Source organism: Falco naumanni, chromosome 3 (genome assembly GCF_017639655.2).
Source record: "Falco naumanni isolate bFalNau1 chromosome 3, bFalNau1.pat, whole genome shotgun sequence".
NCBI classification, from domain to species: Eukaryota; Metazoa; Chordata; class Aves; order Falconiformes; family Falconidae; genus Falco; species Falco naumanni.
In genome coordinates this window covers 2,214,519-2,228,481 of record NC_054056.1, presented here as the reverse complement: position 1 = coordinate 2,228,481, position 13,963 = coordinate 2,214,519, and the positions used below count along the sequence as shown (strand labels likewise).

At 43.0% G+C, this 13,963-nt stretch overlaps 2 protein-coding genes across 2 annotated transcripts; both read right to left on the bottom strand.

Moving 5' to 3' along the window:
• Window positions 1-1,225: 1,225 nt before the first annotated feature.
• LOC121084744 (MYC binding protein) lies at window positions 1,226-6,363 on the bottom strand. The gene is made up of 5 exons (XM_040586637.1): window positions 6,252-6,363; window positions 5,964-6,036; window positions 4,523-4,571; window positions 3,662-3,791; window positions 1,226-1,319 (listed from the first exon to the last, which is right to left on the bottom strand). Exons 1-5 carry the CDS (start codon window positions 6,264-6,266, stop codon window positions 1,275-1,277), a joined length of 312 nt encoding a protein of 103 aa, XP_040442571.1. The 5' UTR covers window positions 6,267-6,363; the 3' UTR covers window positions 1,226-1,274.
• A 1,902-nt stretch (window positions 6,364-8,265) lies between these two features.
• On the bottom strand, window positions 8,266-13,194 carry GJA9 (gap junction protein alpha 9). The gene is made up of 2 exons (XM_040588658.1): window positions 11,869-13,194; window positions 8,266-10,563 (listed from the first exon to the last, which is right to left on the bottom strand). The coding sequence occupies exon 2, from the start codon at window positions 10,540-10,542 to the stop codon at window positions 8,986-8,988; it is 1,557 nt and encodes a 518-aa protein (XP_040444592.1). The 5' UTR covers window positions 10,543-10,563; window positions 11,869-13,194; the 3' UTR covers window positions 8,266-8,985.
• Between the last annotated feature and the right edge of the window lie 769 nt (window positions 13,195-13,963).

The window sequence follows — 13,963 nt, the reverse complement described above, 5'->3', positions numbered from 1 at the left end:
TGGTTGATATTTTACCAGCTTAACACTTTGCCCTTATTTACCTCTCTTCTGGTCTCTTTACTACTGTACCTATTATTGCTCTGAAGTAGACAACTATTACATTCATTAGCCCTTGAGTTCAGTTTGTACCTTGGCTTTAGCACAAGTTCTGATCCATCCTACCACACCTGTAAGACAAGCTGCAAACCCATCCTAGAAACAAAGAAGTTAAAGTAAGAGCTGGTAGATCTAATACATGAGACAACTACTGCACTTTTTCCACCCTCCCCTCCTTGTTTTTTGTCATCAGTTGCCTTTAAAGTACCTAGAGACAAATGCATCTCCTTAAAAATGTATCTTGGGGTTGGGGGTTTTTTTTGTTTGGTTTTTTTTTTTTTTTTTTTTTAAAATAAAGGCCTATTTGGCATCTCAGAAGGATGGCAAAGCTGATTCAGAGAAACTGGGGCCACAGGACATAGAGGTGAAATTAAAAATCACAAGTTAAACACACACACACACATCTCCCTTGGATTTTCTGCCCTGCCTAGATTTTCTTTTCCCCACTAGATGAACTCTCCACATTGTACTCTTACATGCACCGCTAATTACATGAGACATCCATTACAGGCAAGAATTTTGTATTCTCTTGAGAACCGTGCAGGCAATATCTGGATCAACTCTCCATGGCCCAGTTGGGTCCTTTTTCACAAAGACATGAACTACATGGAAATAGGTACATCTCATGTAAATTAAAAAGTGTAAGTTTAGTAGGCAATGCATCTCCAACATTGTGTTATGTCCATCACAACTATACTCGCTCCTTTTGTGCCCCTCTGAGTAGACAGTTATCCCATCAGCTTCAATAGAAGCTTAACCTCAGCACTGGGTACCCATTTAGAACATATCTTGGAGGTCCTGCTTTAGTTTACAGTTTGGTCCCTGTGTGATACCTCACCCTCTCCAGTTAAAAGGAAACTGCTGATCTCACTGGTGGTTTAACAGGACCATTGGCAACAATGCAAAATTTACACAAATTTGGCAGGCACAGTTACCTACAAATTCATCATAACTATCACCTTTTCTTAAGCACAGAAAGCAAGAAAGTTAACCGGCATGCTTAAACTCATCAGTTGCTGCAGCAGCTGCACACTCACGATACTGCTTTTTTTTTTTTTTCTCCTTTCTTTTAGCTGACGAGCTAACAAAGTAGACATGCAGAGTTCACACACACAAAAAAAGACTGCAGTTCTCAGGAAGCCCTTTATTAAGTCAAGGCATTAAAGAAGAAACTATTGTTATTCACCATGCTTCTCGTCTTGAGGTGGTTCATACTGAGCCAGCTGTGGATTTAAAGAGAGGAATTTAGTTAGCTGCAACATTTCAGAAACACTTTCTACATTAAGGAATGTAGGAAAACGTGTCATCTGGAAGTGTTCCATTTACTTTGTGCATTTTAATCCATCACTAGTATTTATGCAAATCCATTTTCAAGTCAGGCAACAAAGTAATCCTTCCCTCAAAACATCAATTTGTCACATTGTATAATCCTGCAGCTATAACAAGGGGGCTTTTAAAATGCACTTTCAAGCACATGGGTCTTGCTCTGAAGTTTTTCCGTTTCTCAGTGTAGGTTTCATTAAGTACTTTTGATCTCAAATAGCAGCTGATAATGATCAGCACCTTATAAGCTTTGATGTCACTGAAAAATGATTAAATGAAATAGTCACTCATAGCAACAGTACCGAAACTAACACTTCCTGTAATTGTTCTTTTATTATGCTTTCTGGAGAGTAGGACCTAGGCAACTATGCACTGAAGCACAACATTTACTTTGAAAGTTACTTCCGAAGAAACATACAAAGGTGTTTACTTGACCTCAGTTACATTAAAGATAAGCTCAAGCTTCAAAAACAGTTCAAGCATTAGGACTGAGTCTCTGAAATATACCAGTCCAGTTTCCTCAGCTAAGATTCTTCCTCTCTCCTATAAATTGCAGAGTAGGTTAAAAACAAAGTACATTAAAAAAATAAAAAGCCCATGTGTTCCTCATAGCAACACTCATTTACAGCAATCACTATGCCAGCAACAAGCACCACTAAAATAGCATTTTCTCATTCTTGTAGATTTTACCACAAAAAATGGCCAGTACACAATCCAAAGTCAATTTTCTTTCCACAAAGTACCTAATTGTTTGCTTTCTGCCCCTCACCCAAATACCTTTATTACTGAGAATGTGGGTAAGAAAAAGAACAAGATCTTCACATCTGAATGCAACAGAAGAACACCACCTATTTGGACACAGCTCAAGTTACCAACAAATGCACTGTTAAACTCGTGTGGACTGCTACAAAAAAAAAAAAAAGCTAACCAGTAGTGTTCTCCCTGCATTTTGTGTGAACTTCTACAGAATGTCAAGAGTGACAGGCAGAAGATTGTACAGGAAAGAAAGGGAAAAACCAAAACCATCAGTATTAGAAGGCACAGTAAGGTAAGACTTATCATTTGAAGACTAAAGAAGATGAAAGCACAAATAAACCCATGATTATGGAAAGGCTTACTTTCCTGGAACAGGTTTTGACTTCTTTAAGAGATTTCTTTAACCAAAGACCCATATTACTCTGCTTTCATGTGTCTACTTTACTATCAGTTGTATTTTTAAGTCGGCTATGCCGAGTGAACTGCTGGTCTATTGCTATTCCCCCTAAAATTCTGCTCTTTGCCATATTTCCTAGTAAGAAATAATAAACGTAGCTGTAAGGACTCGACTGTTGGTAATAGAGGAGGAGAATTACTAAGACAGCAAGAGGGGACCTCAGATGAGAAATACAAAGGGGTAATGGCCAAGTGTCCCTTCTCCCTGAACTAAGGTGCTTGTCTCCCAGTAAAAAGCCTGTAGGGACGTTCACATACAACAACAGCCACCTTCTTCCAACAAACTCATGGAAACTTGTAGCGGCATATAAGCTACTAGCTTATTAAGGTTCTCAAATGTTTCCTTCTTCAGTGTTGTGAAGTTTATAGTCAGTGTGCCCTCGTAAGGGGAAGTTTTCACATCTTGGAGCAGTTTCAGAGACAGCCTGTGGGCCCACTAAAGAACGGCTCTGCCTTAGCTAGCACTTCAGATCCACTGCTACTGCAGATAAAGGAACACCAGAGTCATTTTAGCTGAAAAATGAAAATTACTGTCCCACATGGATATCGGTGCCTCTACTGGTAACATCCTGCCACGTGTAGGTCTGCCAGGTCACACAAACTGATGTATAATATTCCTCCTTCAGTTAGTGTTTTGAAAGCCTTTATAATAGATACATTAGCTTTTTTTCTTTTTCAAAACTCTGTGGAAACATGAGCTACATAACATCAGACAACTTGAACATATCCGGACAGGACTGAATGAAGACATGGAATTAGCCTCAATAACATACTTTCACTGAATAAAATCCCTAGTTTAGCAATACTAGTCTATGTTATGGAATATAAGAAGTGTTCCATAAAAAAAAAAATAGAATTCATCATAGTAAAGATTTTATCAGCATTCCGCAGCCACGAGGCTAAACAATGCAACAACATTTATTAGTTACTCTAAGGGAAGAAAGAAGAAAGTTAGCTGTATTCCAAGTATTAAAGTATTCCTTTTGTGGTGTAATATGGAACTACTGAGGAACACCAAGTAGATTTTTACCTTGGTTTTCAGTTTTTTATTTTCTTCCAACACAGCTTCATATTTTTCTTTCATCTCTGCCACTTCCAAGCGAAGTGCCTCTATTTCTGGATTCTCAGGAGCCGAAGCTCCCAGATGATGCTTCAAAAAGCTGATATTTAGATGTTAAGTATTTCCTCAGTTAGGTAGCAGAACCGCATCGTAGCTTTAACACTTATGCTGAAGTTAGTGCTGCAATGCATGCGACCAAAATTGCATTAAACCACTTTAGGTTCCTACAGTGCTTTTCATCCTACAGGATGAAGTTACAAAAATAAAAAAGCTTTTCAAGTCTGTTGGTATATTCCTTTAAAAAACCAAAGCACAAAAACCCCCACAAGACATCGGTCTACACAGGACAAATTCTCATGTTTTACTATATCCTCTTTTCCTCTCTTAACACAGTTTTGAGGAGTTAGAAGGAATAACCAAAAGATAGAAGCAATAGCCAAAAAGGGAGGCTGCAGCAAGAAACAAACACATTAAATTGCATTCCCCTATTATTACCAACAAAAAAATAAAAAGGAAGTGTGAAGAAGCTGACATCAGAAGCTACAGATACTGTAAATACTCAAATCTAATGCTGCAGGCCTACAACATTCTGTAATAGACTAACTTAACTTCATAATTGCTGGCATACTGTTATGCACAGTTCCTCTGCACCTTGTCAGGCTTCCTGTTAGCTTGTAAGAGCACAATTATTAGCTGAAACGCAACCATAAAAGCTGTGTTCTCAATGCAAGCCTTCTAAATGAGTCTCTCCAGTTCACCTACGAGTCAGAAGCAGTGCTGCTGCTTCGCGTGAAGTCTCTACAAACAATTCACGGAAGAGAAAAAGGATACTCCAGTGCACTATTTGGTTTCTCTGGCTCTTCATATAAGGCTACCAACACTGCAAATAGAAAATATTCAACAATTGCAAGTCCATGTAACTAAGTCTTTAAAACATGTATCAACAGTCAGAAGGCATACAAGTTGCATGCCATGTTTATAGAACGTTCTTCTGTTTAACAAGATTTTCACCTATATACTTTGATGCAAAATAGGTCTGCTGTACAGAAGGGAACAAAACAATCCACCCAGTAGCAGGTAGAGAGTTCTGTTGATCCCCTAACCACAGTGTTTGACTATTCTAGCAAGGAACACAAAACAGCCTAGACAGTTTTAAGATATTCCACACACAACCCTAGTATTGGCTTTTATCAGCAACATTGAAATTCTAACTCTTTTGAGACTCTTCCTTCATACACCATTATTTCCACTTCAGCTACACCTTTAAGGCACAGGCCAACATCAGCACTTCCACAACTTCCAGCAGAAAAGCAAACCTCTGTCAAATAACTACAGGTACAAAACTAAATGGTTACCATCAGTTTAGGTGACAGAGCTAATCTTTATGGATGGGGGCCCTAGCAGCCAGGGCGGTCACACTCACAGAATTCCCAAACATAACCAGCCCCTCCCTCCCCACAGGGCACACACACAGCTACAGGAGACATCTGGTTTCATAAATACTTAGAGGTCCTTCTCCCAGTTTCAGATGTCCAAGCTGCACAGACAAATCTGTTTGAAGCTGAGCCCCGAAGTTAAGAACAAACGTAGGATGCCACGCTGCTTGGATGCCTTGTTTCGCCATCCCATGGGATGCCTCGGGTTGCAATAGAAAGAAATCAAGTGGCACCCACACGGCCGGCCAGGGGCCTTGGTGCAGCACCTGTTCGCTTGGCAGCCTATTTTTCAAGCAGGAATATTAACAGACTTTTCTCCATGCACAACTGGAAGCTCTCAAAAAGTCTTCCGAGGGATTTAAAAGATACTAAGCCACACAGAAAGCCAAAAGCATCAAGTTTAGCCCCGTTATTTTCCCCGCTGATACGGATGGCCGCTCTCACAGCGAACACAGGCTCGTTTTAGGAGAAGCACCGAGCTCTGCTCCAGACACGCTGGTTTTGAACGGGGATCCCAGGGGCGCAGGGGCTGCTCCGTGTCCCGGGCCGTGACTCCCCCCGCAGAGCTCCGGCAGAACGGCGGCCCCCGGGGAACCCAGCCACGGCCCGAGACCAGCCAGGGAAGGAGCCCCCCGGCCGGGGGGGTGGGGATGTCCCCAGCACACGCAGCCCGTGAGAGAACAAGGACCCCCGGCCCCGCCGGCCGCGTCTCCACAGGGCGCCCGGCCCCGCAGCCGTGCCGGGGCAGCGGCCGGGCCGCCCCGAGGGGAACGGTCCCCCCCGCAGAAGCGCGCCGAGAGCCGCCCCAGGCCCCTCGGCCCGGCCCGGGGACTTACCCTTGGTGAGCGTGTCCAGCACCCCCGACTTCTCCAGGTACCGGCGGAACTGCTCCCGCTTGGAGTCCGCGGCCTGAGGGAGGACGCCCACACGGTCAGATCGGCGGCGCCCTCCCCCCTCTCCCCGCAGCGACGGGGGCGGCTCGTTGGGGCGGGCGGGCCCCCGTCCCCACCGCGGGGGCGGCAGGAAGGGCCGAGCCGCCGCCGGGCCGCCCCTCCGCGCAACGGGCCCGGCCCGGCCCGGCAGGACGAGCCGCACCCGCGCCGCGCCGGCTCGCTCCCCCCTACCTTGCAATGCGCCATCTGACCCGCACCGCGCCTGCACGCGGCCCGCGCCTGCGCCCTGCGCTTTGGCGGCGCGAGGGCTTCCCCGCTGTTGCCACAGCGACCGGGCGGCAGCGACGCCCTGGGCCGCCCGCGCGCCCCTCCCCCCGCCGCGCCGCGGGGGCTCCCGGCCGGGGGCGGCGCCGCGTCCCGGCGGCTCGGGGCGGGGGCGGGGGGGCGCTGCTGGGGGGGGGGGCGCTGCTGGGGGGGGTGCCCCGGCGGGCGGGGGCGGGCTGCGGGGGGGGGCGCTGCACTGGGGGGCGCTGCAGGGAGCGGCGGGCCCCGGCCGGCGGGGGGGCGCTTCAAGGGGGGGGGGGCACTGCAGCGGGGGGGGGGGGGCCCGGCGGGCGGCGGGGGGCTGCGGCGGGCCGCGGCTGCGGAGCGGCGCCCCGGGGGGTGCGCGGCGCTTGGCAGCGGCGGGGAAGCCGTTCGCCTTCGCCCGTTTCACAGAACGGAAGCGGCGGCACCGGTGTGGTTTCGTGACGCGCTGCGGGACCTGCTGGCTGATCGAAGCTGGTTATCATTAAACCAAAAAAAAAAAAAAAAAAAAAAAGACCCATCCACCTAATCCCGCGCTGCGCTGCTGGGGTCTGCTCACCCTTCCTCTGCACGTGCTCCTCTCCGGTTTTCCTGGCACCAAGTGGCCCTTTGCTCTTGGCAAGGTGCTGAGGTGAGCTGGAATGTTTGACCCACATCCACACACACACACAAAAGTTACTCAAAAATCCTCGGTCAGCAGCAGGAAAAACAAATTCTTCTGTATCTTGTCTTGAACCAACCAAAACGCAAATGTCCCGTCCCGTATGTGCGCGTGTAAATGCTGCTTTTCTGTTATTCAGACAGTGGGAGCAGAGTGCATTAAACACCGGGATTTTTATTACAGAGACATTAAATGCAAACCAGGCATTAGCACCGTGATTGCCCACAGAAACGTATGCATCAAGAAATGCAAGAACTAAAGCTGCGGTAGCAGTATGGACTTGGGTACATCACGCTATACCATTTACATACACTCCTGTGTATTACACCACGTGAGATGCTACAGTGTAAGCAGAATGACATAGGGCTGTATTTACGTGTTCACACAGAGAGAAACAAAAGCCAAGAAGAAAAGCTGCTGGAGAGAAATCTACAGTGAATCGGTTTAGTAGGATTAATGTGTGTTTCTTAGGTGGACAGGGCCAAATTAAGGCAGCTGCTGCAAGCAAAAGAGCCTTTTAGGATTTGGGGCTCCTTTTTTTCCTAATGTTGTGCAGCCTTCAGCCAATCTGACACATGGCTGGCTTATAAACATAACAATAACACACATTAAGAAGTTAATGATGCCGTAACATCCCGACGCTGCATCTCACAAATTACTTTTCCAGTACACGTACAGTAAGTCAGATCCACTAGTAAAAAATACACACATATATGGCAACGCATCCCCGATGTGACCACCTCACCAAATATTTACAGCCTGTTGGTGCTGTGTGAATCTAATACATTCATGGAAGTCAAGATTACAAATGTAACATCATATTTTGTTCATCTTTCCCTCCTTTATTATTTCAGGTTGTTTCATGGAACTTGCCTTACACTACACGGACTGGAGCAGCAAGTGGATGAATGTTTTTTATCTGTTTTATTACCCCCATAAAAAGCATAAATGGAAATCTCCTTCTAAACAATTATAAGCATTCTTTGATTTAGAAGTTTTTCAGAATTTGGGGGACAGACAGACAGAAAAGGAGAAGTTTTACAGTTTGATAAACCTTTTACATGTTTTTTTACATTGTAACTGAAAGTAAGAGGGTACTACTTTTTTTTCCCCCCATTTTTTTTCTACTATTGTAAGTCTTCTGGTTTGTGAAATCCAAAACTTCTCATTAATAAATTTCAGTAACTTGTTTTCTGACTGAAAAAAATACAATTGCTATCTTATTAGTGTTATGCAAAATCTCAAAATTAAGGCTCACCACTCATTTGTAATTCATGATGCTTTAAAAATGTAATAATGTATTTAACAGTAACAGTACACAATAAGAGATTCACTTTGATTTTTTTCTGCTGAGAAAGTCAGTGGAGATACACTGAAAAAAAAAAAAGTGTACCATGGGGGTCAAAGAATTAGCGATACAAGTATCAAATGCTTTGTTCTTTTTTTCATTTAACACAGTTCGAACAGCAGAATACGTTTGACACCCTGCTTTCAGCCAGCTGTCAAATATCTGCTGGAATTCTCAGAGGGGTTAAGCAGAAACATATTTACCGATAATTAATTTCTCCTGAGAGTGCCAGTGGCCGCTTTAGCCTAATTTAATTTACTGGTCTTCACAAAATATATTGTTAGACTGTAAATTTTGTCCTCTACTTCTCTGCAGTTTAAATAGTCAGCTGTGATTTTACGCCTCACTTTTCCTAGCATATTGTGGATTTATACAATGTGTTTGCCTTTGTAGCTGGAAAGGTGGCATACAAGTTTACACGCTGAGGTCCTGGCCACCCTTTCATTACAAAGGAAGCAAAGAGACTGTTTAAAATGACTTAGCTAATATTCAAAGGGCTACATATCTTTTCTATCTCTGTGAAACAGCTGGTTAAAGTTGATGATTTAGCTACTCTCGTACATGTCTTGCTTATGTCGCAATATTCAGTAATTATCCCAGAAGTGACTAGTGCAATTGGCAGGTTCCACCATATATTCGCTATATTCCCACTATATTTGAAGGTCGGTGGGGGCACGCCTGATGCTGGCATTACTTGACAGCGACAGGCGCCTGCACAGGGGGAAAGGCTTAGGACTGTCGCAGTTCCTACTTTGTTTAGATTCTGAGCTCACCTCCCCTGTAGAGTCAGGAGTCTCTGGTCGGCTAGAATTTTTTATGTCAGCATTGTAGGGTGGTTGGGCTTTGGTTGTACTGAAACTGCTTTGTCTTCTGTTTCTGTTCTTCGGAAGACAATTTGTTGAAGCTCCCGCATTCTCAGCCATTGCCGAGCAGTTCCAAGACGAGCTGATTCCGTGTTGTCTTCGGAAACCAGTAACAGGAAAAGTTGTGTCGTGTTGCAGTGAAGTTTGAGACGGCATTTCAGCAGAGCTTCTCAAGCACGTGCTTGAAGCTGTATCTGCATTCTGAGTAATAACAAGGAAATGTTTCTTTTCAGCTTCTTTTTGCATATCCTGCGCTTCAGTCCCAAGCAAGTCTTCGTTATTATTTATGCTAGTATTTTGAGTCTGTTTGTCTAAAGCATTTGTAGCTGTCCTCTTCTTTGGCGATTTATTTTCCTGATTGCAATGGGTGTAATTGCTGCTTCTTTCTGCACGGTTATTTTGCACGTACTGAAACACGGGAGGAGAATTTAGAACTGGGTAGACAGCAGCGTCAGTTTGCTTTTCCATTAAAAATGCATAACCGCCGAGTGTAGAAGGAAGAGCCTTTTGCGGGGGTGTGGATATTCCTAAAGAGGAACGTGGTATCACAGAGTATTTCTTAGACTTGTTTATGTAGAAATTGTCAGGGTCATCCTTGTTTTTATTCTGCCCACAGAGTCCCATTTTAATTTTTCGGAATCCTAGGTGGATAATTTCTAGGATATTTAAAAGTAATGATACAGTTGCTATGGACTGCATGAATAATATGAACACTGTCTTCTCTGTTGGCCTAGACACAAAGCAGTCAACTGTGTTTGGACATGGATCTCTCTGACATTTGTAAAGGGGATCTAGATGAAAGCCATAAAGAAGATACTGCCCAATCATGAAACCAACTTCCACGGCAGATCTTGTGAAAATATGTATCACGTAAGTGCAGAGCAAAGAGCCTCTCAGGGGTGCTTTGTTTAGCTTTCTTTGATCCAGTTGCCGGAGTTCTCTCTCCAGCCTTTTCCGACATTCAGTCGGAATTTCTAATTCAGTGCTTTCCAGTTCGACTCTTAGCTGGGCTTTCTTTTTTTGCCTCTCTTTTTCCAAGGCTCTTAGTCTGTATAAGGCATGACCCATATACACCAAGGAAGGGGAAGACACAAATATGACTTGCAAGACCCAGTATCTTATGAGAGAGATGGGAAAGGCCTCATCATAGCACACATTTCTACAACCAGGTTGCTCAGTGTTGCATATAAATTCTGATTGTTCATCGTTCCAAACATCCTCAGTTGCCACTCCGAGGACAAGCATTCGAAATATGAAGAGGATCGTTAGCCAAATCTTTCCAATAATAGTGGAATGAATGTGGACCTCCTCTAAAATGCCTCCAAGGAAATTCCAGTCTCCCATGGTTATTCTGCCATCTTAACCCTAAAATGTATGAGAGAGAAAAGTATCAGACAAACACCATAACAGCTGCAGTCCTTTAACGCATTACAAAGAACATGACTCTGGGAAAAACCACGGTATGTCACATTGTAACCATGGCAACATGACTCGTCGATAATCTAGGTATTATTCTCTCTCATCCGCAAGATGAAGTGCATCATCCACCTGTGTCTTAATTTATCAGTGAAAGACACCCTGGTAATGATCTGAGGTAATAAGCACCCTCAGTTCGCATCAAATCAGTGGAAACTAAGGTGCCTGGCTGGTAGCGGGGTTTTAGGAACACTATTTGGTCCATTTGAACCATCACCCATAGCAGCGTGAGAGCGGTACATTTATATTTAGGACACCTGTGAAGGTAGAGGAATATTTCCTGGTCTTCCTGTTCAGATGTTCCAAGCCCCATGTCGCAGCTGAAGTTAAGGTAACGTCCAACTACTGTTTCACAGCAAAAAATGTTTATACAAAGGAACTCGAGAGAGAATAAAACATGTCACTAAAATTGTATTGTTAAATTAAAAATATGTTTAAAAGCACATAATTTGGTGCAGACAGTTGGTTTTTGTTTACAGATGTCAATGATAAACAAATAAATAGAATTACCGTAATCGGTCCAGCTTCCTCTGATCAATGATACCTGCATTCGAAATACAGAACAGAGTGCCTAGGTGTGAAGTATTGCTATCTTTGCCCCAGTTCACTGAAAAATAAATTATTTACACAAAAGTTCTCTACCAGCATTTTCTTAAATTATTATCATCTGAGTACAGATGAACTGGTAATATATGTGTTCACACATCTTGCCTTTTTTTCCTGTGTTTGTTTCTTTCCCCAACTGCATTGTGGACAAGATTTTAAATTCCTTTTCAATGTCCATCTTATTGTATACACTAACCAAAAAATATTTTTTTAATGTGTGAGGATAACTGGTACATCTGTAGATTTACCTTTGGTTGTACATAGAGTACAATTCAATAGAATTCAGTTATACTAAAACCAGAATAATCTGACTTTTTTTTTTTTTTTTTTTTTTAGGATAAAGGTGGTTTAACAGTGTTTTCTGTTCAGAGGGGATTCATTTTCACCCCGTAAAATGGGAGTGTTAAGAAATCAAATCGAAGTTGCAGTCTTACAGCCACAATACCAACGACAATAGAGGAAACTTTATGTTAAGGCAGCCTACTAAGAGAAATACTCTTGCAAATCAGGATACAAATAGGCAAGTATAGACATTTTTTAAAGATAAACAAATTAAAAAATAAATGGTAAGTTAAAAATAAAACATACCTTTCTTTATGAAAACGTGTGACATTAAGGATCTGCAGTGTCTGACAAAAAGTTACAACCCCTGCCATCTTCCGTCCGTGTGAGTAAATTTCACATTATCAGCAGTTTATTTTGCTACAGGAGCAAGTGATGGAGTGCAAGTTCACACATTGAATTTATATTTGCTAGGGATGGAGGGAGGAGAAAATCAATCTGTTGTGCAGTCTGCTACCACTGCAAGCAAAATTTAGCTCTGACCAATGAAGGAATCCCCTTTAAAAAAATCTAGAAATGAAAAATCTGCAGCTCTAACTTCCTTCAGATTATCTTCCCTTTTGCCTCTCCAGCACCTTCCAAGTTTCAAGAATAATCTCAGCCTCTGACAAACAGAATAGAAGAAAAATTTTGGACCAAGTTGTAGTTTACATATCTCAGTAGCAGCAAACACTTGGCTTGCCTGTGCAAAAGCAAAGAAGGTAAATCCTTCCAAATACTGTCATTGCAGATTTCTGCAGTCTGTTCTCCTGGAATGGCTTAGCATCACACTCCCGATGTAAAAACCCAGTACTAGTACTTTTGGCCCCTCCAAACTCACTCCCTCTTCAAAAAGAGCATCTGTCCCTATATTCTATGATTCTATACCTGTCGTTTATTCTCCTCATGCCATCTTACTTGCATTGATTTCTCTAAAACACCCCTGGACGTGGCAACTGTGTTACACCATTCTCCCCGTGCATGTAATTCAGTATTTCTTTTTAGGAGCAAGTCATTACTCCAGTCTAAGTGTCAGACATACTGAAGTTGGCAGTCATTGTTCTTAATAGCTATACTTATGTAACAAAAAAAGCCCACCCGGCACTTGGGGACAGATTGCAGCTTGTAAATTAAGCTGATGCATGAAAATTACTTACTTATTTACTTAAATTATGTGAAAAATGCTTAAGATCTGCTCAAATGGCTTTGCAGCTGATCAGATTGCTACAGTACATTTTGTAGACTGATGGTAGGCAGGGGAACAGCCTTTCAAACACTCTAAACTCTAGGAAATGCCTGCAAAAAATTCCGGGGAGAGGGGATGGAAAGAGACCTCATTTTATAAAAGGAAAGACGGGGGCAGAAATACACTTGTTTTGTATACAGAGATTGTCAGGGGTCAGCATTAGCAGTGCAATGGCCAAGGATAATGCCTGGTATTAATGTGGAACTCCGCTGCCAGGATCAATGTGAGTTAAGAAGTGTATCTAGTACTATAATCCTCTTTTAGATGATTCTCCTCGGCGCCCTGCAAATGCGTATCACTGATCCAAGTGTCCTGTGTAGGATAAATAATCTTTCTCTGCTGAGAACTCTAAAAAGCTAATCATTATCTTTTAATTTTGGTGCTGAGGATCAGTCAATAGGTCACGTCCGATTTCATAGTTAGATGACAGTATTCGATTGTTTTGGCAAGCTCTGTCTACAGCCAACTATTTCTATTAGATACTTAAAGCAGCTTTCAAAACATATATCACTTCCGTAGAGTACTTAAAAGTAATTTTCTAAACATTTTTCTGCTATTGGTGAAAAAAATTCTCTAAATCCACCGAAGTGGTCCACAGACCCCCCAACACAACCTCCTGCAAAGATACTGAAGCTTTGTTTGAAAAGCCTACGTATTTGGTGGGACTGAGCTACGATGGTTGGGGAATCTGCCTTTTCTGTAAAAGGTAAAGGTTAAGACAGATATTTAATGATCTGCACATAATATTCCAGGATGCATTTATATAATTTAAAATGGTATTTAAGTCAAATGACAACTTGATGAGTCAGGATGGAAAATGAATTTGAGCACCAGTGGCAATTTTATAGTGCTGATGCTGCCTTTTACCTTGGTGCAGACATTTTGTGGATGCGACTATTGACCTAAACTGTTGGACCAAGATTCAGCGTTTAGTAACAAAACACTTAGTGATGTAATGAGAGAATACTTTTTCTTCCAGATCTCGAAGCTACCTCACCGGCTTCTCATTGGTGGTGGGTTTGCTGCAAAACATCCCCCAGACTTTAAGGACTATATTATGTTTTCTTAGCTCAGGGTCAAACACCACAGAAATCATTCAATTGTGGAAATATTCTG